Consider the following 21,670-nt stretch of genomic DNA (forward strand, 5'->3'; position numbering starts at 1 on the left):
TTGCCGTTCGCCTTGCGACCTTGTTTGTGGTCTGGTTGCTGTCTGAATCCTTGAGTGTTGTGTGTTCAGATGCACCTGTCCGCTCCTGTGGGGCTTCTGAGTGCAGGAGCTGCTTCCTGTGCCGGGTGATAGAATGTTCTGGGGTTTTCCTCTCTTCTTTGTTGTGTCTACAGTAAATGCTTGATCTACCTGGAATGGTTTTGATGTAAGACATCTCCCACTGTTATTCATAAGCTGGAAAAGATATTTTGCTACGTCCTTCTTTCTTTAGATGGATGTACTGAAGTGCTTAGGGGTGAGTGTCAAGATGATGAGCTGCTCTTTTTTAACTTCGGAAAAGAAAAAAACGGTTGAAACTCAGAGGCAACAAGTTAGTATTTGTTAAACCTAGGTGTTGAGTATGTGGAGGTTCCCTCTACTGTTCTCTTTGATGAATATTTGCAGTAAAAATAGCTATGCTGCGACTACCTTCCCTCCTCCCCGTTTTTAAAATTTTAAAAGAAATCTCATCTGCTCTTTTTTTCATTAAAACTAAAAACAAGGGGCCAGCCCTGTGGCGCAGCGGTTAAGTTCTCACGTTTCACTTCTCAGCGGCCCGGGGTTCGCCGGTTCGGATCCTGCGTGCGGACATGGCACCGCTTGGCACGCCATGCTGTGGTAGGCGTCCCACATATAAAGTAGAGGAAGATGGGCACGATGTTAGCTCAGGGCCAGTCTTCCTCAGTCAGAAGAGGAGGACTGCCAGTAGTTAGCTCAGGGCTCATCTTCCTCCAAAAAAAAAAAAAAACTAAAAACTAAATTTTCAAACTTATAGTTAGGTGGAAAAGATAAGCATAACCCATTAGTTTTTCACTTTCTCTACACTTGCATTTAAGCAAATGAATAATATATTATTATTATATTAATATTATTATATATTATTATATAATAATTATGTTAATAATAATCTCTTTTTCCGCCATTTTATTAAGGGAAATTTTCAAACACACAGGAAAGTTGAAAGTACTTTACAGCTAACAGCCCTGAATCCGCCACTGAGGGTCTGTCCTTGACGTTTCACTGTACTCATCCTCGCACACGTCCGTGCATCAGCCCGTCTTCTTTTGTGTGTCTGCCTTGCACAGTACGTGGCGGACGTCAGCACATGTTCCCTTAGCTGCTTCAGCGTGAATATTACTAACTAGAGTTGAGTGTTTTCATTCTTTTCTCTTCGGGTAATATTTACATACAACGGAATGTACAGTCTTAAGTAAACATTCTGTGTTTGACACATGCATACATCTGTGTGACCTGAACCCCTATCAAGGTTCACCATCACTCCAGAAAGTTCCTCATACTCTCCCGCCATTGGTCTCCGCTCTCTCACCGCCTCAGAGGCAAAGCAGTGTTCTGGGTTTTTCTACTGAAGCTTGTTTTGCCTGTTCTTGACCATCATATAAATGCAGCATGTGCTCTAGATAAGGTTTCTGTCACTCGGGGTAGTGTTTTTGAGATTTACCCCTATTGTCGCGTGTCTCAGTTGCCCAGTTCATGAATATGTGGCAGTTGGTCCTTTCTCCTGTTGATGGCCATCTGGCTTTTCCCGGTCTTTGGCTGTTATGAGTAAATGTGAACATCCTTGTACAGATCTTCTGGTGGGCTCCCGTTTTCATTTATCTTAGGTCAACATCTAGGAGTGGAGCGTGTGCTTTGTTTTATGAGGAACTGTCAGAGTTTCCTAAGTGGCTATCCCAGTGTGTGTTCCCACCAGTGCCGTATGGGACAGGCTGGCTGCTCTGCGTCCTCACCAGCATTTGGTGCGGCCAGTCTTTGTCATGTTGGCCATTCTGATGTGTGTATCCTGATAGCTCACTGTGGCTTTAATCTGAATTTCCCTCATGACTAATGATGTTGGGCACTTCCGTGTCCTTGTTGTCCATTTGTAGATCTTGTGTGAAATGTCTGTTCAGACCTTTGTCCTTTTTTAAATTTGGTTGTCTTTTTATTATTGACTTGTCAGAGTTCTTTAAATATTCTGGATACCAGCCGTTTGTCAGATAAGTTTTGTGAATATTTTTTTCTTAGTCTGTGACTTGTCTTGGCTTTTGAGCAAACATTTTGAATTTTGATGAAGTCTGATTTATCCATTTTTTTCATTTATGATTTCTGCTTTCTGTGTTTTTTCTGAGAAACCTTTGCCTACCGTCAAGCTGTAAAGCTATTTTCCAATGTTTTCTTTGAAAGCTTTAATTTTAAAATGTCTAGTTTAATAGTACATCTCAAGTTAATTTTGGTGTATGGTGTGAGGTATAAGTCAAGGCTATTTTTTTTTCTGATGGATTCTTCTTGTTCTACCATCTGTCAAAAAGATTTTTCTTCCCTCATTGGCTTGCTTTGGTGCCTAAAAACAATCCTGGAAGAGTGGGTCTGTTTCTGCTCTTTATTCTTCTCCATTGATCTGTTTGTCAGTCCATATCAGTAAAACACTGTCTGATTTACCGTAGCTTTATGTACTAAGTTTGAAATAACGTGGTGTAAGCCCTTCAACTTTGTTCTTTTTCGAGATAGCCTTGGATGTTCTAGATCCTTTGCCTTTCTGATTGTAAAATCAGTTTGTCATTGTCTACAAGAAACGTCTGCTGGGATTATGCTGGGCATTGCACTGGACCCAGAGATGAATTTGAGGGGAATTGCTGTCTTGACAATGTTGAATATTCTAATCCATGAACATGATATATTTCTCTATTTATATAGATTGTCTTTAATTTCTCCTAGTAATATTGTGTGGCTTTTGGTATGACGATCTTAGATCTTTTCTTACACTTATTACTAATATTTTGGTTTTTGACAGTGTTGTAAATGGAATTTTTTTCATTTCATTTTCCAGTTTGTTGCTAGTCTATAAAAATTTCTGTATTTTAAGCTTATATCCTGTGACTTTGCTAAATCATTAGTTCTAATAGTTGCTTTGTAAATTCCTTAAGATTGCAATAGAGACAGTTTGACATCTTTCTGGTCCTTGTGCTTTTTATTTCATTTTCTTGTCTTATTGCAATGTGTAAGACCTCCAGTACAGAGTGAAGAGAGTGAGCATCCTTGCCCTGTTTCCAGTCTTAAAGGGAAGACTTCATTATTTTCACTATTAAGTATGATGTTAGCTCTAGATTTCTGATAAATGTCCTTTCAATTGAAGGAGTTTCTTCCTATTTTTAGGTTTCTAAGTTTTCACCAAGGATAAGCATTGAATTTTGTCATGCTTTTTCTGCATCTGTTGTATAGATATGATTTTTCTCCTGACTGGTTGAATTTGAATTTATTACCACAACATCATATGGAAACTCACCAGTGCCTACACATGTTTCCTACAGTGGTCCTACATGTTTCCAATAACTGTATTTGCTTATCTCCGAGGTGATTGTTTCCTACTGTTTTCACTTTTTAAACCTCCTGCCTCTGGGCCCCTCAAAGCTAATAACCACTCCTCATGCCTCAGAGAGAAACTGATACTTTGAGTGGGGAATCCCTTACCTTTCCTCCTTCAAATGACCAACCCACCTGCATCTGCACCATCTTCTCCTTTCCCTCCCGTTCAAATGGGGAGAAGGAGATTTCATCCTATTGAAGACCAGTCCTACTGGATGCCGTCGTCTTCCAGTTTGTTAAGTGGCTTGTTCCCTCAGCTAGCCTGCGTCTCCTGCGGTGTCAGTCTCGCCATCAGTGTATCTAGGAGCCTGTGTATTTCAAAGCAGAAATTTCCCTTGACCCTACAGATCTTACGTTTGACCGTACTTATGAGCACGCATGGCCCCCAGCTCCTCCCTGCATTTCTGCATCTCTCATAACACAACTTCTGCTCAGCGCCCACACTCTTCTTCCCTTGCTTACCTCCCTGTCACATTCATTCTGCCTCCACCTCGCCAGCGGAATTGGTCAGGGTCTCCCAAGCAACGTATGCTTTCCCTCACAAGTGGAAGGTAAACAAACACGTGGACGAGGAAAACAGATCAGTGGTCACCAGAGGAGGAGGGAGAAAGGGGTAAAGGGGCGCGTATGTATGGTGACGGACGAAAACTGGGCTGTTAGGGGAGCAGGATGCAGTCTGTACAGAAGCTGATATATGATGATGTACACCTGAAATTACACAATGTTATAAACAACATGACCTCAATAAAATGATTTTTAAAATCTGAATTGGTCAAGGTCTCCAGATGGCGTCCATGTTACCAGGTTCGGTGGATGTTCTCGTCTCAGCTGAGCCCCCAGCAGCACTGGACACAGGTGACCACTTGTCTCTTCCTCAGACACTCTCTCCTGCTGGCTTCCAGGTCACGTGGTCCTGGTTTTCCCCTCTTACTCAATCTCCTTTGCTGGCCCTCCTTTGCCCGACCTGGAAGTGCGAGTGCCCCCCAGAGCCCTGGGCCCATTTCTCTTCAGCCTCGGCCCCATGGTGGCCGGCCCTTGGTCATCTTCACCACTCAGTGTGTCGTCCTGCCTGGAGCAGACTCTAGTGGGCACGTGATGACGTGTGGAAGGAGTGAAGTGAATAAGTACAGTTGTATCAAACGACGCAGGGGGCATCTGTCCTTGAAGAACATGCAGTGGCTTCTGCGGCGTGGTAGTTCTGTTCTGTAAAGCTGCCGTGGACGCTGAGTTAGCGAATCCTGACCATTGCTCCTGGGCTTGGGTTCCGGTGAGCCTCTGCTCACGGCGTTTGCATCGAGTCATGAATGCGTGACCTTGTTTTCCATGTGTTCCTGTTTAAAGGCATCTTATTTAACACACAGTGTTGATTCGTCCGTGGTGAACGCTCAGCGGCAGCGCTGTAACTCATGCTGAAGGAAGCTGATCTGACGCGCACCATCTCTGGCGCACGTCGCAGCCTTCGAGCACTTAGAGCACGAGCTGGCACCTCAGCACTCTGGTTGGGGGCCGTTTTAAACTGTGAAGTCACCAACCAAGAGCACAAAAATGCAAAAACTAGACCACGAGAAGGACAGCTGTTTACAGTATGAGAGCAGAAGCAAGAAGGCAGAGTGTCACCTGGTTCCGCCTCAGCTGGGAGCTGCGTCCGGCAGCTCCAGCCCTTCACCACTCCCTGTGCGTCCGTGGATCACTGTAAACGCACCGCAGCTGTTCGCTTCAGAGATTGCCAGTGAACACCAGCAACCAGGCAGGTTCGCAATAAAGAATCTGTGAATGACGAGGATCGGCTGTATTTGGAAGAAGGTTCTTTTTACTGCTGATTAACTGATGGGGGCAGTGAATTTAAATAAAGTTTACTTGTTTAATGAAAATTCGGTTTTGCATATGCGTGATCCCTTCAGTACATCCCCGTCCTAGAATTAATAAAGCTGGAAGGCCGGCTCTGATTCCACGATTGAGGAAGTCGGTCCCAGGTCTCATAACTAGTCAACAGCGGTGCCAAGGCGAGAGTCTGATTGTCAGGCTGTGGTTTCCCGGTCCCCGGGGCGTCCCCGCTGCTCACCAAGGTGTGTGGCGCCGTGCGCTCACCCGGGCCGGTGTGAGGAGGAGCACAGTTGAACCTGCCAAGGCCAACTTCGCTACCCAATGTCGCCCCCCGCGGTCATTTCACTTCACCACTGAAACAGAATATCACGGTGAGATTAGCCCATTTTTTAGATATGACCCAATTCAAGAGATTATTGGGGGTTTTTTGTTTTTTTACTGATGTTTTGAAGAGTTTGGGAAATACCCAAAATCGAATCACGAGGTCCATTTTCAGTCACCCAACAAATGTGTAGTTAGCTCCTCTAATGCCAGGCGGTGCCAGATCTGGGGTACAGTGTGAACAGGCAGACACGTGCCTTGTCCTTGGACCCTGGGCCTGGCAGGGACACCACTGTGGAACAGTTGTCCAGATCACCAGAGATAACGTGATAACTGCCACAATGAGCAGGGAATGCGATTGATTAAGGGCACCGCAGACAGTTATTGAATCTTAAAGAAAGAATGAGGTAAGCGGAAAGGGGGAGCCTGAAGAGTGACACGTTGGACAGTGATGGAGAAAGGGCCCTCTTCCCGCCAGACCAGAGTGGCCAGCTGCCTTGGAGAAACGGGGCTGCGGCCTGGGGCACAGCCCTGGAGACCATCCGCCGGGCTCCTGATCCACCAGGCCCGCTGCTCACCAGGCAGGCTTCTGGTCATAATCTGGTATCCCCGTCGACTTCCTGAGGGAAGGCGGGACTGATCAAAGAACATGAGTGTCTGGTCCTGCGGGAAGTTGTTTTTACTGCAGTAATCAACATTCCAGGGCTACGTATCGTCTCTTCTGGGTTTGCTTGGCCTGTGTTTGAGCACTGCCGTGGGCTGGGCAGTGTGCCGCGCGAGACACGTCAGTCAGTCAGAACGGGCCAGGATCCCTCCGTCGTGTGCTCCGGGCTCACTCTGACTGCCCGCTTCCGTTGCGGGTCGGGTCCTGGGAGGGCCTGGCGGCTCTCAGATGCTGCCAGGCTGGGAAGCTTTGGGCTTGCACCTGTTATTTTTGGAGAAAGGTTAGTTTGCTGTGCGGGAAAGAGGAGCGGTGATGTCTGTGTCACAGTGACCATGAATAAACTACTGTGAGAGTTCAGACTCCTGCCCTTGATTTCACTGCCTGACCAGTCTAAGTGACAGCGGAATCTTAGAGTTGTTCTCTGCACGTGTGTGTTCTGTCGCTTTGGATGTGACTCTTTGCCCAGCACCCAGCATGTTAGCGCCTGCGCTGTGCTGAGCACAGGAGGCTATCAGATCCACCTTGGAGTGACTGACCCATGCGTTTTCCCGCAGCTGATGTGTGTCTTCATACAGGGGGTTCTTATCACAGTGGAAACTTTGCTAGAACTTCCCGGCCCCCAGGGCTGTAACGTCTGGTTGTCTCTGTCCTCTGTGCCCCACTCAGATCCAGGTAGAGAGAGTGTGGCCTCCACAGCTAATGGTGGTGTGATTAGTGAATGGGGGCACACTTGACACACCTGGCACCACTGACTTCCTGTAGCACGGGTGGAGACAGGCTGCATGTGGAAATCGTCTAGATTCTTGCCTCTTGATTTCCCTACATTCCAGAATCCTCTCTACTCCTAGATCTGAACTTACCCCAGGGAATTATTCGTAAACCAAAGGGAGGACTCAGGAGAGCGGAGCGTGTGTAGACGGCAGTGGAGATGGGGTGAAGGGAAGGAGCAGCTGAGGAGGGTGTGCTGTGTCTGCTCCTTTCTGTGCAAGACGCTGTACACACAGCGTTTCTAATCCGCAGTCTCTGAGGAGGGGTGTCCCCGCTTTCGGTGGGAGCAGGGCTCATGGGCGTAGAGTGCTGACTGTGGGCTGTCCTCCATAATTCCCTCCTCACAGTACCATGGAGTAGCTGTGATCCCCATTTTACACACAAGGAAAGCGAGACTAGAACGATCAGGAGACTCAAAGACTGTGCGGGGGCCCGTCCTCTGTCAGCTGCTGTTGTTAGGGCCAGGGATCCAGTTAGGAGCAGAAAGTGAGGCCCCTGTCCCAATGGAGCTCCTGTCCCACCGTATGCACCAGGAGCACCCAGGGAGCACATAACGAAGGGGATTACAGGTGAGGCCGGGGGGCAGTGGAGAGGACGATGCTCGGGAGGAGAGAGGAGGGCCGCCCCTGTTGGACAGAGTGGACCGAGGGCCAGGCCTCTGAGGATGCAGTGCTGGAGCCGAGGGGGGCCCTCCACGCAGAATTCAGGGAGACTCTGCGCGTGGTGGCTCGTAAGCATTGGGTTTGACCCTGGTCTGCATGCCCCAGAGCCCCTCTTCATACTTGCCTGTGCTCTGGGAGCGGGCTGCGTCACCAAGCGCCCGCCCTGTAGCCCAGCGGTGCCCTGCTCTCCATAAGTCTACGTTAGACCCTTGTTCGCGTGTGTGAGCGCATGGTGCCTGTTGACGTGGATACATACATATATTTTTTCTTTTCTACTTTCAGCTGATACTGAAGATGTGTGCATCGTAGAAAGACTGTTCTCAAGCAGCTTAGTGGCCATCGTTAGCCTCAAAGCTCCCAGGAAGCTGAAAGTTTGCCACTTTAAGAAAGGAACCGAGATCTGCAACTACAGCTACTCCAACACGATCCTGGCCGTGAAGCTGAACAGGCAGGTGGGTGACGCGCTCGGGGGAGCAGACCTCCAGGTGGGCTCTGTCCCACCCGCGGTGTTTTCAGTCCGGCCGCGACTGTGCCTGCCATCCCAGAGCGTCCTGTGCCTCTAGGACAAAACCAAGGGTCCTTAGCCGGCCGTGTCGCAGCCTTCGGCCCTCTGGCCCCTGTACCTGCTCGCCTTCCCCCGCGTGCCCCGGACTCGCCTCTGTTTCTCTTCTCAGCAGTTTGCGCAGACCGCTCCATTCTGACGAGTGCCCTTAGCCTCTGCCAGACTGTGTCCCGCATCCTTCAAGACACGAGCCTTCTGTCTCTCTATATCCTCATGTTCATCCCAAGAGTCGAATCGCAGTTTATTTACCTGCTTCTCCTTTTATAAACGTTACTTTTAAAAAAATCTGTTAGCATCTTTTCATTTTTTAAACTTTCATTTATTTAACTTTTAATTTAAAATGAAGGACTTACTACTTTTCTGTATGTTCCCCAAAACTCACAAGAATGTCTGGCCCAGAGTATGGACTTGGTGACGAGCCTGTGAGTGTATTTCATGAGGCTGTCACATGGCTTGTGCTTACTCACAAACACGGCGCGGCCCCTGAGGTCCTTCAGCATTTGTGTTTGCAGCGAAGTGTTCTGTGCAGGGAAGGCTCCTCCAGCAGCCCGACGCGGGGCCCACGTGACTCTCTTAGGGACTCTGCAGGGCGGTGGCCGGGGAACGTAGTCCCACGGGAGGCCCCCAACATGGTGGAAACTGGGAATTGACCTGTTAACTGAAGAAGTTGGTTAAAATGGGAAATTAGAAGGTATACCATGTTGAACATTTTTTAACTGTAAAACGTTCAGGTATACGTATACCTACCAGCTGAAGGGGAGCCACGTGCGTGCCCAGTTGTCCTTCCTGCGTGAAGCATCCCCGTGGGGCGTCAGCTACAAGTGCGCCCCTCGTCTTTAAAATGGAGCAAGAGCTGAGGCTCCTGCAGAGGAATCTGAGTGCAGAAGAAATTGTGCACTTTTTTAAAAACCCCTAGTCTTCTACTTTCCTCTTGCCACCCTGAGTGGACAGCAGCGTTTGAAAGCAGCTCAGGTGTCGCGAGAGCGAAACCGAACAAGCCCCGGGTTCTCAGCTGCAGCTGGCCACCTCCCGTGGCATTGGATTCAGTCGCAGCTGGAAGGAAGTCCTAGCACAGCCGGCAGGACTGGTCGCGGGAGCGGGCCACCAGCTCTGGGCGCCGCTCAGTTGGTGGATGAGGCCAGTGCCCCGGGGTACAGTGTGCGTGGCGCTGGGAGGCCCGCTGCTGTCTGTCCCGGAGTGCGTCTGTGAGGTGGGGAGCGCACATTGTGCCTCGCCCTTCATGTTTGCCCTTCTCTGTTTGCGGTCTCTGTGTTCCAGAGGCTAATAGTGTGCCTGGAGGAGTCCCTCTACATCCACAACATTCGGGACATGAAGGTCCTGCACACCATCAGGGAGACGCCCCCCAACCCTGCAGGTGAGTCGACTGGGAAGGTGTCCTGTCTTTCGGATTCTGCCTCTTCCCGCTGGCCGCGGGCGGGAGGGAGCTGACTCTGCAGGGTCCGCAGATAGAGACGGGTTTTTGAAGTGTTGATCTGAAACCAGGCTGCCTGCCTTCTGCTGCTGCTCTGGTGACCACGAGTCATTGGGCTGGGTCATTGGGCTGGCTTCCAGTTGTGGGGTTGCTCATCAGTTCCAGGCGAAGGCCTTTGATCTCTTCTTACCATCCCGCTGTCACCGAGGTGGCGGCATAGGGGGTGGAGCGTAGAACCCCGCAGTGCCCCGACCCGGGTTGTGGCAGAGCTCTCTGGTTTCTGCGTTCTCGGTGAGGTGAATGCTGGATTATGTCTGACAGCTAAGACGGAGACCCTCCCCACCTAACTCCGCGTTGTTCTCCTGTGTTGCTCGCAGGCTTATGTGCGCTGTCCATAAACAACGACAACTGCTACCTGGCGTACCCGGGCAGTGCCACCATCGGGGAGGTGCAGGTCTTCGATACCATTAATTTGGTGAGGTTCCTTTTGGACCTGGATTGCTTTTTAAAATGGGCCTTGTTCCAAAAACGAGTGCTGTGGATCCTCTGGCATCCTGCCGTCCTCGGCTCAGCAGTACGGTTTCCCTGCTTCCTCCTAATGGCAAAGCATCTGGGACAGTCTGCCTCTGGGTGGCTTCCCGTCCCCGCAGTGCTGAGCTCCGCAGTGCGCGTGCCTGGAGGCGTGGCGGAAACAACCCGGCCTTCTGCACACGTTGCTAGCTTCCTTGAAGGTTTTGAGCAGTCTTTCCTTGGACCCCCCACCCCCAGTAAATCAAGTGGGTTTGGTATTGCTGTTAACCGTGCTGGTGTCTTCACCACAGCTAGTTGGCATTTTCAGCCTGATGACCGTGGGGGCATGGGCCCTGGTCTCGCTGCCTGGCGCTCACGGTTTGCTGGTTGACCCTTGCAGAGAGCTGCAAACATGATCCCGGCTCACGACAGTCCTTTAGCAGCGCTGGCCTTCGACGCCAGTGGAACCAAGCTCGCCACTGCTTCTGAGAAGGTGAGTCGGCCGTGGCCCGTGGGAAACTAGGCCCAGGTTCCAGCAGACTCTCAGTTCCGTTCACACAGTCAAGTAACCAGACGAGCTTTTGTATCGACCAGCTCACGGGGAAGCCCAGATAGCAGCCCGCTCGTCATGTCGTGAGAGGCGCTGCACGGGGCGGGCTTCTGCGGACAGTCCAGCTAGTGCGGGTTTGTGGCGGGACATGCGGGGACGGAGAGGAGCCGAAGGTGCGCTCATGCCCACGCGCTCGCCCGTGTGGCTCAGGTCGTGGTGCTCACGCGCTATGCTAGAGAAGCGGGGACGCGAACATGCTTCAGTGAATTGCCTTCCATTCTTTCTCTAGTTATTTAACAAAGTGTGGTCACACTGTGTGTGGAATTGATCATCCTTTGTTCACTCTGCATGATACTGTATTTCTCTAAGGCTGTACAGGATTCAGTTGTGATTTATTTATTTAAACGTTCCCCCTGGGGGGGTGTCGATATTGTTTCTAATATTTAGAATATATTAGAGTAATATGTTAATAATATGTTCATGTATATTATATAGATAATAGTGTGCTTGTCTTACATAGAAATCTTTTCTGTGCTTCTCTGTTAACTTCAGAGCGTCCAGTGAGCAGAATTTCTGGGTTAGAAGAGTGTGGCCTTTCTCCAGCTCCCCCCCGTGGGACAGAGTGGCTTCGGCGTCCCTTCCGTTAACCCACTTCTCTTCGCCTCTCTGACGCTGAGGGCTCCTCAGTCTCTTCCTCACTCGCCTGCTGCATCTTTGTCTTTTGCTGTTCCACTCTTCTCCCTAAAAACCCCACTCTCGGTCTTCTTTCTCTTGGAGATCTCCGTTCTCCTGGCTTCTTGCTCTCTCCTGAGCCCTGGTGCCTGCTCTTCAGTTGCTCGCTGCCCAGTTTCGCTTTAACTTTCCACATGGGTCTTTGTTCTTGCTTCTCAGACCCAGTTTCTATAGTAATGATCACTTTATGGATCACTTAACATCATGAATTCTGCTAGATCCTCTGTATGCATTGCCTCATTTGATCCCCTCAGCAAGGTAAACATTTTTCCATTTTATGTTGAGGGCTCAGAGAGGTTAAGTAGTTTACCCAGGGTCACCCGGCTGGGCGGTAACAGAGGCTTGGACTCTAACCCTGACTTTGCTTTTAAACACTGTGCTGGGCAATTGCAATATCATCTGTCCTTTTCTTCTCCCTTGGGAGTATTGAAATGGCTGTGAAATTCTATCCCTAGATTAATCAAAGTTTTATCTTTATGTTTTTTTATTAAATCTTAGAAAGGCCCTAACACGCTTTATGGAATTTCAAGGCCAGTAAAAGTACAGTGGATTTTTTTCTGGACTGCAAAGAGCAAACTTCTGATTGCTTTTTAACAGAATCCTCTTAGCTGGTGGGATTAGACCCCCAGTGGCCTCGGCCCTACTGTGCTCCTAGGTGCTGGGGCCACTCCTGCGTCTGTGGCTTAATCCTGCTTTCAGGGAGCTACAGTCAAGCTGTGACCAACAACTTGTCATTTTTGAGCGTTACACAGTAGGTGTGCTGCTGAAGATTACAGCTAACTCCACAAGCTCAGGCCACAGAGAGCAAAACCTTGCCGTGGTGGTTTTGTATACGAATGCACCGTTTCATCCCCCTAATTGTCAAGAGTTACAAACCCAGTCGGTCTCCTTCCACTCAAAGAGAATCACTGTCCTGAAATCTAACCTTTTCTCAGAGGGACCCGTTTTATCCGCAGCCTGATTTCTAACGGCTGTACAGGACCCCACTGTAGGGATTTACTGTCGTTTGTTAAAAAGTTGCTGGTGGTCCACATTCAGGCCGTTTATAAGTGTTGGTTTGGGGGGTTTTTTTTCCTGTTTATAAATGTCAGTTATTCTTAATGGTTATTATCTTTAACAGTTTGAACCTTGTAAATTTTGTACAGCGTGAGGTTAGGTGTTGAATAATTCTCCCTACCCGCCCAGAGTTGACGTGCTGCCTGTGTTAAGGCCTTGCCTTCCCTTCTAGCAGTCTGTTTCTTTTTGTGCTGCTTTATTTCTGAAGCGTACTGGTGTTCTTTTAATAATTAGCTGTTGAAAGGGGCGCTCATTTTCACCTTCTTGGCCATTCTCTTCCTTATCCTCCAAGATGCTCAGGTCCTGCCTCCCTGGTCCCAGATCCCCTGTGGGGTGGTAGGGAAAACGGACGTCTTCAGAGTGCTCCATTTCCAAGCAGGGACGTGCCACCCCTCCCCATCTCTGCACGCTTTGTTTTGTCTGGGTTGCACAAGTTTTCTTAATGCAGGTCTTACCATTTTGTTAGTTTGGGTTTATTCCTTTTTAGGCAATTAAATAACATTTCCAGCTAATCAGTTCCCTTGATCAGTAACTCAGCTTAACAGTGGTGGGAAAGGACGTCAGCCGGGCCTCAGCCCTGTCAGACGTCCAGTTAGGTGGGCCTTCCCAACACGTGGTGCACGCTTACAGCGTTTGTTTTTAATAGTTTAAACTTTAAATGACTTAAAGAAAACAGAGTTATTATATTCCGCATCTGACTACAATGCTATTTGTGTTTCAAGTCAGTCACATGAGTCGATTTAAAGTAAAGATTAATATTAAGTAAACAGTAGAACAGGGGAATGTTCTGGTGTGCTGTGGCAAGAAGGTGTGAAGGTGTTTGTGTAAAGGGCCTGCTGGGGAACTGGCCAGGAGGGGCCTCAGAAACCCCCGCACCGCCCAGTGCAAGTGTCGTCGGAGGACGGGCCACGTCTTATTTATAGTCTGATGTGAAAAAAATAGGAGTCTATTTTTACTCGGCTGAAATTCTTTTTTCTTTGTTTTTCTCCATGCCCCAGGGGACTGTGATTAGGGTATTTTCCATTCCAGAGGGACAGAAACTCTTCGAGTTCCGGAGAGGAGTTAAGAGGTAAAGTGCATAAACCTCCAGCGTTGCTTCTGGAGGTCTGTTTGGGTTTCAGTTTCACGTTCTCTGTGACAGACAAGTGGACACTAAGGAAGTGCTGGGATCCTAGGTGAGAGATGGGTGTTCTCAGCCCAGCCGGGTGGGCAGCTGAGGTGTCGGAGCCTTGTCCTGGGAGGTGAAGGGGCGTTTTTATAAGCAAGCTGGGTTTCACTTGCCTGGGACCCCACCTGAACGTGGAGCGTGGCCACGTAGCCGGCGAGTGTGGAAGAAGTCACAGCCAGGCCCTCCAGGGCCGTGTGGGTTCCTCGGCCTCCTCTCAGGCGACAGGCTCAGAGCTTCCTGCCTAGTCTGCACGCTCCTGTCCTTATTCTGCTCTGAAAACCTGTCACCAGCTCTCCCATCCCCCCGCTTCACCCCAGCAAATGGCTTTGGCTCTTTCTTTAAAAAAAAAGCCAGCCCTGATGGCCTAGTGTTAAAGTTCAGCACTCTGCACGGGCCGGCCCTGTGGCTGAGTGGTTAAGTTCACACGCTCCAGAGGTTGGCAGGTTTGGTTCCTGGGCACAGACATGGCACCACTCGTCAGGCCACGTTGTCCCACATGCCACAACTAGAAGGACCCACAACTAGGATATACAACTATGTACCGGGGGGATTTGGGGAGATAAAGCAGGGGAAAAAAAAAAAATTCAGCACACTCCAAACTGCACCACTCGTCTGTCAGTAGCCACGCTGTGGTGGTGGCTCACATAGAAGAACTAGAAGGACCTAAAACTAGAATATACAACTATGTACTGGGGTTTGGGGGAAGGGAAAAAAAAGAGGAAGATTGGCAACAGGTTTTAGCTCCGGGCCAATCTTTCCCAGTAGAAAAATGAAAAAAAAAACCCGTTAGTCACAGTGTGGAGCTCCGTCCACTTCCCCATCTGTCTGCAAACCTTGCTGCCTGCACTTGGCTCTTTCTGTTCAGGAGGAAGGGATGTTGGTCCTGGTTAGTCCTGGACCATCTGCCACAGGACTCAGGCTCTGGGGTCAGATCCCAGGGCCGCCGCCCCCTCCCGCCCGGTAGCTGTGTGACCTTGCTCAGCGTTACCTCACCTCTGGGGCTCTGGTCCCGTCGCACACGGGCAGCTAACAGAACCCACCTCCCCGAGGTGGGGAGTTGGACCGGGAAGTGCCGTACTCGAGAAGTCTTCCAGAGCCTGTAGCTGTCACCCCCCCTTCCCTGAGACCCTCGTTCCATCTGTCGCTCTCCCCTCCTCCAGGGGTCGTTCGCACGGAGGGCGCAGAGGTTTGCGAGGCCGTCGGCAGAGCCGCACGCCCAGCCCCTCTTACCGTCTCCTTGGTTTCCCTCTCCCCTCCCTGGCTTCCTGACATCGTGGCTCTCTGGGTTTCTCTTCTCTTGCGGCTCCCGCTCCCTGTCCTCCTCCTGTGCCTCGTTGCTGCCCTGGAGCCTCTGCTCCCCTCGGTTCAGCCACACGCCCTCCGAAACCGTCTCTCCTGTCTGTGTGCGGGCGACGACACGGCTGTACGTGCAGCCCAGCTGCTTTGCTGAGGTTTTCCCGTCTCCCCTGGGAAACAGCCACCACAATGTGCCCGTCCACTCCACGTCTCTCACACACCCATCTCGGTAAATACCTCCCTGAGCACCGCCCCTTGCCCAAGCTGGAGGGCTGGAGGGCCTCGACACTGGCTCCCCTGGGCACGTCACATCCCCAGTCTGGCCGCAGGTGTCAGCCCCCAGGTCACTCCCCTAACCCCCAAGCCCCTGCGCCCCGAGGTCGGGTCCCCGTCTAACTGTGTGCTCCCTTGGTCTCTGCTGTTGGCCCCCTCGCTCTGTCCTTCAGAGCTCAGCCGGACTGTCGTTGGAGGACGTAAACACAGTTGGAGCCCACGCCCATCTGGAAGCTTCCACTGCCCTCCTCTTGCCTAGAGGGTCAGCTACAAACCCCTCAACTCCTTGCTTTACAAGGCCTCCCGGCGCCTTCCTTTCCAGCTGTCTGTCATTTCCCTTTCCCCATCTCTCCCAGCTCCGCAGAAGAGTGCGCTCTCTCCATTAGGGTCTCGCACAGGCATCTGCTGTGCTTGGAATGTCATGTCTGTGCCCTGGCGGCCTCCTGAACCCTTGGAGTCGAGGAGGGTCTGTGCCTCAGGCGGCCTCTCCCTCATGCAGCGTAGCCCTCTGCTCCCTGCTCGACAGCTCCTTGCCCTGCAGCAGACTCCATGTCTGCACGGCCTCCCCTCCCGGGGCTCCACGGAGGCAGGAGCCGCTCCCCGCGGGCCCCCAAGCGTTAGTGCGGGGCTGGGCGCCTTGTAAGCACTCCGTGACTGCGGAGCAAATTGAATAAAACCCCTACGATCGACAGGGCTAAACGTACCTCGTGTTCCTAGGATTCTGAGGAAATGCAGACTGACCCGACGGCTTTGGGGTTTTTAAGGTGAACTGCAGAGCCTCAGCGTGTTGCAAGTTTTGCTCTGTTCAACATTCTGAGGGCTGCTGGTTCACCCTCTTGCGTGTTAGGACCTGCTGTAATTCAAATTGTTGGGTTTTCTTTTAGGAACCTTAGTGCTGTAAATCCAGCCTAATTTAGCTAAAAATGGTTTAGTGAAGCCCTGATTCCCTTTGTCATTTGGAATTGCAAAGAAAATTGGCTGTTTAAGGATATACTAAAAGATTACTCTTACGTGGTATTACCTGTCAAACAGTTTCCTTCCTTAAGAAAAGTTTTTGAGAAGACGACTAGAGAGGAGCAGGAACGCTATCAGTAGACCAAGCGTGTCTGTCGTGGGAACTTCCTTCTCTGGGACCTTGAAGTCCCTGGAGGAAGGCGGCTGGCAGCCCTCGGTGTCTCGGGTGACAGCGTGGCTCAGACCTCCTCGCCTCCTCCCGCAGGTGCGTGAGCATCTGCTCCTTGGCCTTCAGCATGGACGGCATGTTCCTCTCCGCCTCCAGCAACACGGAGACTGTGCACATCTTCAAACTCGAGGCCGTGAAGGAAAAGTGAGTCGCAGAGATGCGCTTGTTTAAAAAATAAAGCACTTTCTCCACTGACTGGATGAAAACGCGGGCGCAGACACTGTTCTGCCTTGAGTCATTTTTGCCACTAGAGACCCTGGAGCTGGCTCTAGAATAAGTGTCACCAACTCTCCGCTCGGCAGTAAGACGAGTTTTTCCCCCGTAAGGTGACGTTCTGGTGTGGGAAGTGTGCTAAAAGAATAAGGTGTGAGTGAGGCGCGAAGGGTGAAAACGGACGTCTTTTGGTTGGTACGGATGTCCACCTCTTAGCGCTTCCCTGACACGAAAGCATCTGTGAGCGGACTGCCCGTGGGAAGGAGCCCGCGGCTCCCCCTGCCGTAGGTGGCTTTCGGTTTTGAAGCAGCTGATTGAATTGTGTATTACCGCAGTGGTAATGTGTAGTGAAGGGGTGGTCTTTTCTTGACTTTTAGAAAGAACGTCCCACTGGGATCCGTATTGTTAGTTTATGCTTTGTCTCATTCAAGGAGCACTTAAGACCACGTACAAAATATACCCAGGATGGACAGCAGCAACACAAATGGGCCGCGGGGAAATCACTCTTTGAGATTTGTGCTCATACGGTTTTCTGAGACTTCCTGTTAAAAAGATAAGGGTGGAGGGACCATGAATTTGGCCCCATGCGTCCTCACACCTGCTATAAACGGGGAGCCTGATTGCTTGCCACAATCTCTCCTGGCCGCCTGGGAGGAGCATGGCTCTTCCCGCTTCTGTTCCCTGAGAGCCCGCCTCCTCTGGCCCTTCCCAGACAACGTCCCTGGCGTCTCAAGAGGTCATTGTTTTCGGCCCCCCTTTTTCTCCTGAGCATGGGAAATTTCTCTTTCAAGCTTCGGGGCTGACACTTGTCTCTGTGTGAGTGGGATGTGGCCGTTCTTGGAGGGACGAGTCCAGCGTTACATATCTGCTGCTGTCCCCTTCTTGCAGACCTCAGGAGGAGCCCACCACCTGGACTGGCTACTTCGGGAAGGTGCTCATGGCTTCCACTAGCTACCTGCCCTCCCAAGTAACAGAGATGTTCAACCAGGGCCGAGCTTTTGCCACAGTCCGCCTGCCTTTCTGTGGTCACAAAAACATCTGCTCGCTGGCCACGTGAGTAGAGCCGGGCGTTGCCTCCCTGCCATTTGCCCTGTGTGCTTGCGGTCAGGAGCCGAGTCGCAGAGCGCCAGTGACAGTGCCTGGGGCAGCCTGAGAACACCCTGCAAACTTAGGCCCTTGGTTTGGTCAGTTAGGTGGAGCGGAGGGAGTCACGGGGCGCACCCCGCCATTAGGAGACTTGAGGGATTTCTCTGCGGTGTTCTGATCCCAAACTCTTCCTCCTTCCATTTCTGTTGGGAACTTGTGGAGTGTTAATGAGAAACGTCAGTAAGTCAGAAACCATGTGAGATCTCCAGTATTTAACCTTCAAGGCTGCGGAGCTGGCAGCCTCACCGGCTCAGGGCTCCTGACTCCCGCCTCGGAACACACAGGAGCCCTCGGAACCGCACTGGGACCGTCCGTGTGGGACACGTGGGGAAACCATCTTGAAAACGCAGTGATAGCACGTCTTTGTGGGCCCGTGATTTTACATCCTTTTAGCTAACTGCCATAGCTAGCTGAAAAGTTTATGATGATCTCTACCCTTGGCAATCAGAGAAACCGTGCACCTGCTGTGGCTCCCACCTGTCTCCTGTGGGCTGCGTTCATCCACACTGAGCACCCCTTGGCCTTGCCCTTCCGGCCTCAAGGAGCACAGTGGGCGTGGTCCATATCCTCCTCCACGTGGGTCGCGTGGAGCACACGAAACTAAATTTGTGCTGGCTTTGGGAGGGTGGGGGGTTGTTTCTTCCCCGGCCGTGCCAAAGGTGAGGCTGCTAGTTTAAAAAGAACTTGGTGTGAAAGTCACTCTCCTAGAATTTGGCTGTTTTTCATTCTCGCTAGAATTCAGAAGATTCCCCGATTATTGGTGGGGGCTTCTGACGGGTACCTCTACATGTACAACCTGGACCCCCAGGAGGGGGGCGAGTGCACCCTGATGAAACAGCACAAGTAAGTCGGCCCCAACCCGCTGTCGCCTCCTCGCTGCGGCTAGGCTGTTGTCAGCCACCTGGCGCAAGCTCGCTCATCTTGTCAGGGCTGGAAACACAGAGGGACACGCTCCAGGAGCAGGCCTGTGCTACTAGGGGCTTCACTTTCCCACCAGGCAGGTGATATGGTGCAGGCCCCTCCCACAGCTCCCTGCTCGTGTTCCAGTCAGTCCCTGGGCGCAGAGAGGAGTAGATGTGGCCAGCGCCACACCATCCCTCCCTGTGGACGGGGGGCATTCTTCAGGAGGGGCTAAGGATGGAACTTAGCACTTTGCAAGCCCGTGGGGCCGCCCAGAGTGTAGAGCACATTCTCGGAGGGTGCCATCTCCCTGTGAGGGACAGGCTTCCTCCTTGGAAGGAAGGAGTGAGCATTTGTGCACTGGGATGCGGTGCAGTCTGGTTTTCTGTTTCTATCATCTGAAGGTTCTGACAAGACTGTAGTACTCGTCTGTTCGGTGGGAGGTGAGTTTTCTCTAGAATTCTGTTTATGACCATTAATCTTAAATAAACAGTAAGGTTGCCTCCCTAGGTATAACTTTCTCCATCAGACTTACATGTAAAAGTCCAGTGCACAGGCACCCAGGGGGTCGTGTTAAAGTCACCACGGTGTGACAGGCACACATGAGTGTCCGTCTGATGGGGGCCTTTGCCTTTGTCACCGCAGGTCTGGTGCCCAGGCCGTGAGGCGGCATTGGCCTGGCACCCAGGCTGTCCTCACTGTTTCCCTTTCCCTCCGCTTCCCAGGCTGGACGGCAGTATGGAGACGACCAATGAAATCTTAGATTCCGCCTCTCACGACTGCCCCCTCGTGACTCCGACCTACGGCGCGGCCGGGGCTCACGCGCCTTCGTCTCCCACGAGACTGGGTGAGACTGGGTGAGAGCGGGCCCAGGGCAGCCTCCTGCAGCACTCCCGCGCGTGGAGCTTCTCGCCCTGTCTGCATCGCCCACCTGCCACTTTGCAGCGGGCCCAGAGCAGTGGCGCCCAGACAGAGGCGAGCTCTCGTCAGCTCTGCAGGCTGAGTTCGTTTTCTTTGTCATGAAGAAAAAGTAGTGATTGTGGCTCAGGCTGTCATGGGCGCAGGTGAACTGTCCCCCAGCTCGCCCCCTCTCAGATGAAGCACCATTACCCTCAGTGACCCTGTCCAGCGTGTGTCCTAGCTCTTCACCGCCAGCAGGCGTGCATGGACACCCCTTGGGACAGGTGCCCTGCGAGGAGGGGATGCTGAGGCAGGAACGGGGCTGCGGGCCTGCGGGCCTGCGATCGGGGCCTCCCGCTGAGGGAGCTGGGCAGCCCTGCAGCCAGGCCAGGGCAGCCCTGCGGGCTGCGGCCCCTCCACTCCTTGTGCGTCGTCTCCTCCCCTCCCCCTGCCGCAGTCAGCCTGACCTCAGTGGGTGACGCTGCAGCCCTACTCCCACGCGAGGGGTCTCCTCACGGTGCTCTCTGAGATTCATGGCCCTCCGGTTAGGGGCAGCCCTGGAGTCTGTGTGTGCGAATGTCCCACTTGACCAGTGCAGGCCGGGCTTCCGCTCTTCCTCCTCCCTGGGGACGCAGCAGCCTGCCTACCAGGAAGCCCCTCTTTACTGTGCAGGCATCTTTTTGACCTTTATGACTTTTGGAAAATAAATGACTTCATCTCGAGCTGCCTAAAGCTGCAGAAAGCTCGTTAGAAGAGAGATTAAAATTGAGTCTTAGTGTGGGCTGTGGTTTATAAACCCTTCCAATGTCCCCAAGTCCAGCCTCCTCATGGCTGCTGGACTCTGCCTTGTCCAGCCTCTGAGGGTGACCACGCTGTCTCTTTGCAGCCTACACGGACGAGCTGGGTGCGGCGGGCGGCGCCTGTCTGGAAGATGAAGCCAGCGCCCTGCGGCTGGAGGAGGACAGCGAGCATCCTCCCATGATTCTTCGGACGGACTGAACTTGACCTGTGAACTCTGACCTCTGAAGCAGAGAACACTAGCTTGACAGAGGACTTTGTGATATGCTGCTATGAACTTTGACCCGAGTTGCGGGAGAGGATGGCAGAGACTTAAAAAGAAAAAAAGATTGTAGCCGTAGTCTCATTCCATACTGTTGAGAAGTACATTGTTTTCACTTCAGTGGCTTTTAATCCTGCTTATGAATTGTAGCTTTTTGTTTGTTTTCTCTTTTTGCCAAAATTAACTGTTTGGTGAAGCCCTTGGAACCTTGCTTTGCATGCGTTACTGTGCCAAGCCAGCATAGGAGAGCTAGAGGCCACTTGATGAGCAACTCCGGCTGTTGGGTCTTGACAATGTGTATCACGAGGCACGCGTGAGAAGCTGGTGGCGGCCGAGCGGGCCTGGTGCTCGAGGCTGGCTCTGCTCCAGAGTTCCCCGGGGCCTGCCGGGCGGGCGCGGCGTGGGCCTCGGCCAAGTCCGCCCTCCCTGGGGCCCCTCCTGGACCATTTGCCCTGTTTTATTTTGTTAATTAAATTCTTTCCAAATTGGATTCTTCTGGGGTTTCTTCCAGGGTGGACTTTTGTTTCTGAGCTCGTTTTCCATGTGATTATTGGAAGAGAGAGGTTCTTGCTGATGCTAAAAGCTTCTCCTTCTGGAAGCAGGTGAACTTGAAAGAGTGCCCGGGAACCGGGAGTGAAGGAGAGGGGGCACGTTTGTCTGATTAAACTGTCTGGTCTCCACTTTAACCTTTCTGTTCGATAACTGTGTGACTCTTTTTTCCTAGGAAAGCCTGTAGCTCTTCCTGCGCCCACCAGGCACAGAATTAATGCGATGGGTACCCGGGTGTCCTCTTCCCTTGAGCCCAGCGTCTGCCGGGCTCTTGTCGCCTGGGTCAGGAGTCGGGACACAGGTAGAAAGAGGCACCAGAGGGAGGAGGTGGGCTGTGAGCGCCTGCTTTCCTGGGTGGCGTGTGCCTTTTCTGTTTGAGTCTGAGAAAGGTGTTCGGCGAAGTCATGAGATTCTGGTCACAAGTTCCAGGAGTTGCCTGGCCTCCCTTGTCATTTTTACAGAATCTAAACAACTTCAGATACCTCACACTCTGCGTTCC

General features: G+C 51.7%; 1 protein-coding gene and 1 long non-coding RNA gene across 4 annotated transcripts in view; both read left to right on the top strand.

The window, feature by feature from the left end:
• The window catches only part of WIPI2 (WD repeat domain, phosphoinositide interacting 2), a 34,296-nt gene extending 12,988 nt beyond the window's left edge, over nucleotides 1–21,308 (top strand). For 2 of the 3 annotated variants that reach the window (XM_070566217.1, XM_070566219.1), the window contains 10 exons: nucleotides 7,924–8,093; nucleotides 9,482–9,578; nucleotides 10,013–10,110; nucleotides 10,546–10,638; nucleotides 13,482–13,552; nucleotides 16,440–16,547; nucleotides 17,505–17,669; nucleotides 18,498–18,605; nucleotides 19,388–19,509; nucleotides 20,449–21,308. In XM_070566217.1, the coding sequence (XP_070422318.1) occupies nucleotides 7,924–8,093; nucleotides 9,482–9,578; nucleotides 10,013–10,110; nucleotides 10,546–10,638; nucleotides 13,482–13,552; nucleotides 16,440–16,547; nucleotides 17,505–17,669; nucleotides 18,498–18,605; nucleotides 19,388–19,509; nucleotides 20,449–20,561 (1,145 nt within the window). In that variant the 3' untranslated portion in view covers nucleotides 20,562–21,308. Of the gene's footprint in view, nucleotides 1–7,923; nucleotides 8,094–9,481; nucleotides 9,579–10,012; nucleotides 10,111–10,545; nucleotides 10,639–13,481; nucleotides 13,553–16,439; nucleotides 16,548–17,504; nucleotides 17,670–18,497; nucleotides 18,606–19,387; nucleotides 19,520–20,448 lie in introns of all 3 variants that reach the window. The other variant, XM_070566218.1, reaches the window with a different exon arrangement.
• LOC139074692 (uncharacterized) lies at nucleotides 4,180–5,273 on the top strand. The gene is made up of 2 exons (XR_011524329.1): nucleotides 4,180–4,257; nucleotides 4,764–5,273. It is a non-coding gene; the product is annotated as an uncharacterized lncRNA (long non-coding RNA).
• Nucleotides 21,309–21,670: the final 362 nt, after the last annotated feature.

Source organism: Equus przewalskii, chromosome 12 (assembly GCF_037783145.1).
Source record: "Equus przewalskii isolate Varuska chromosome 12, EquPr2, whole genome shotgun sequence".
NCBI classification, from domain to species: Eukaryota; Metazoa; Chordata; class Mammalia; order Perissodactyla; family Equidae; genus Equus; species Equus przewalskii.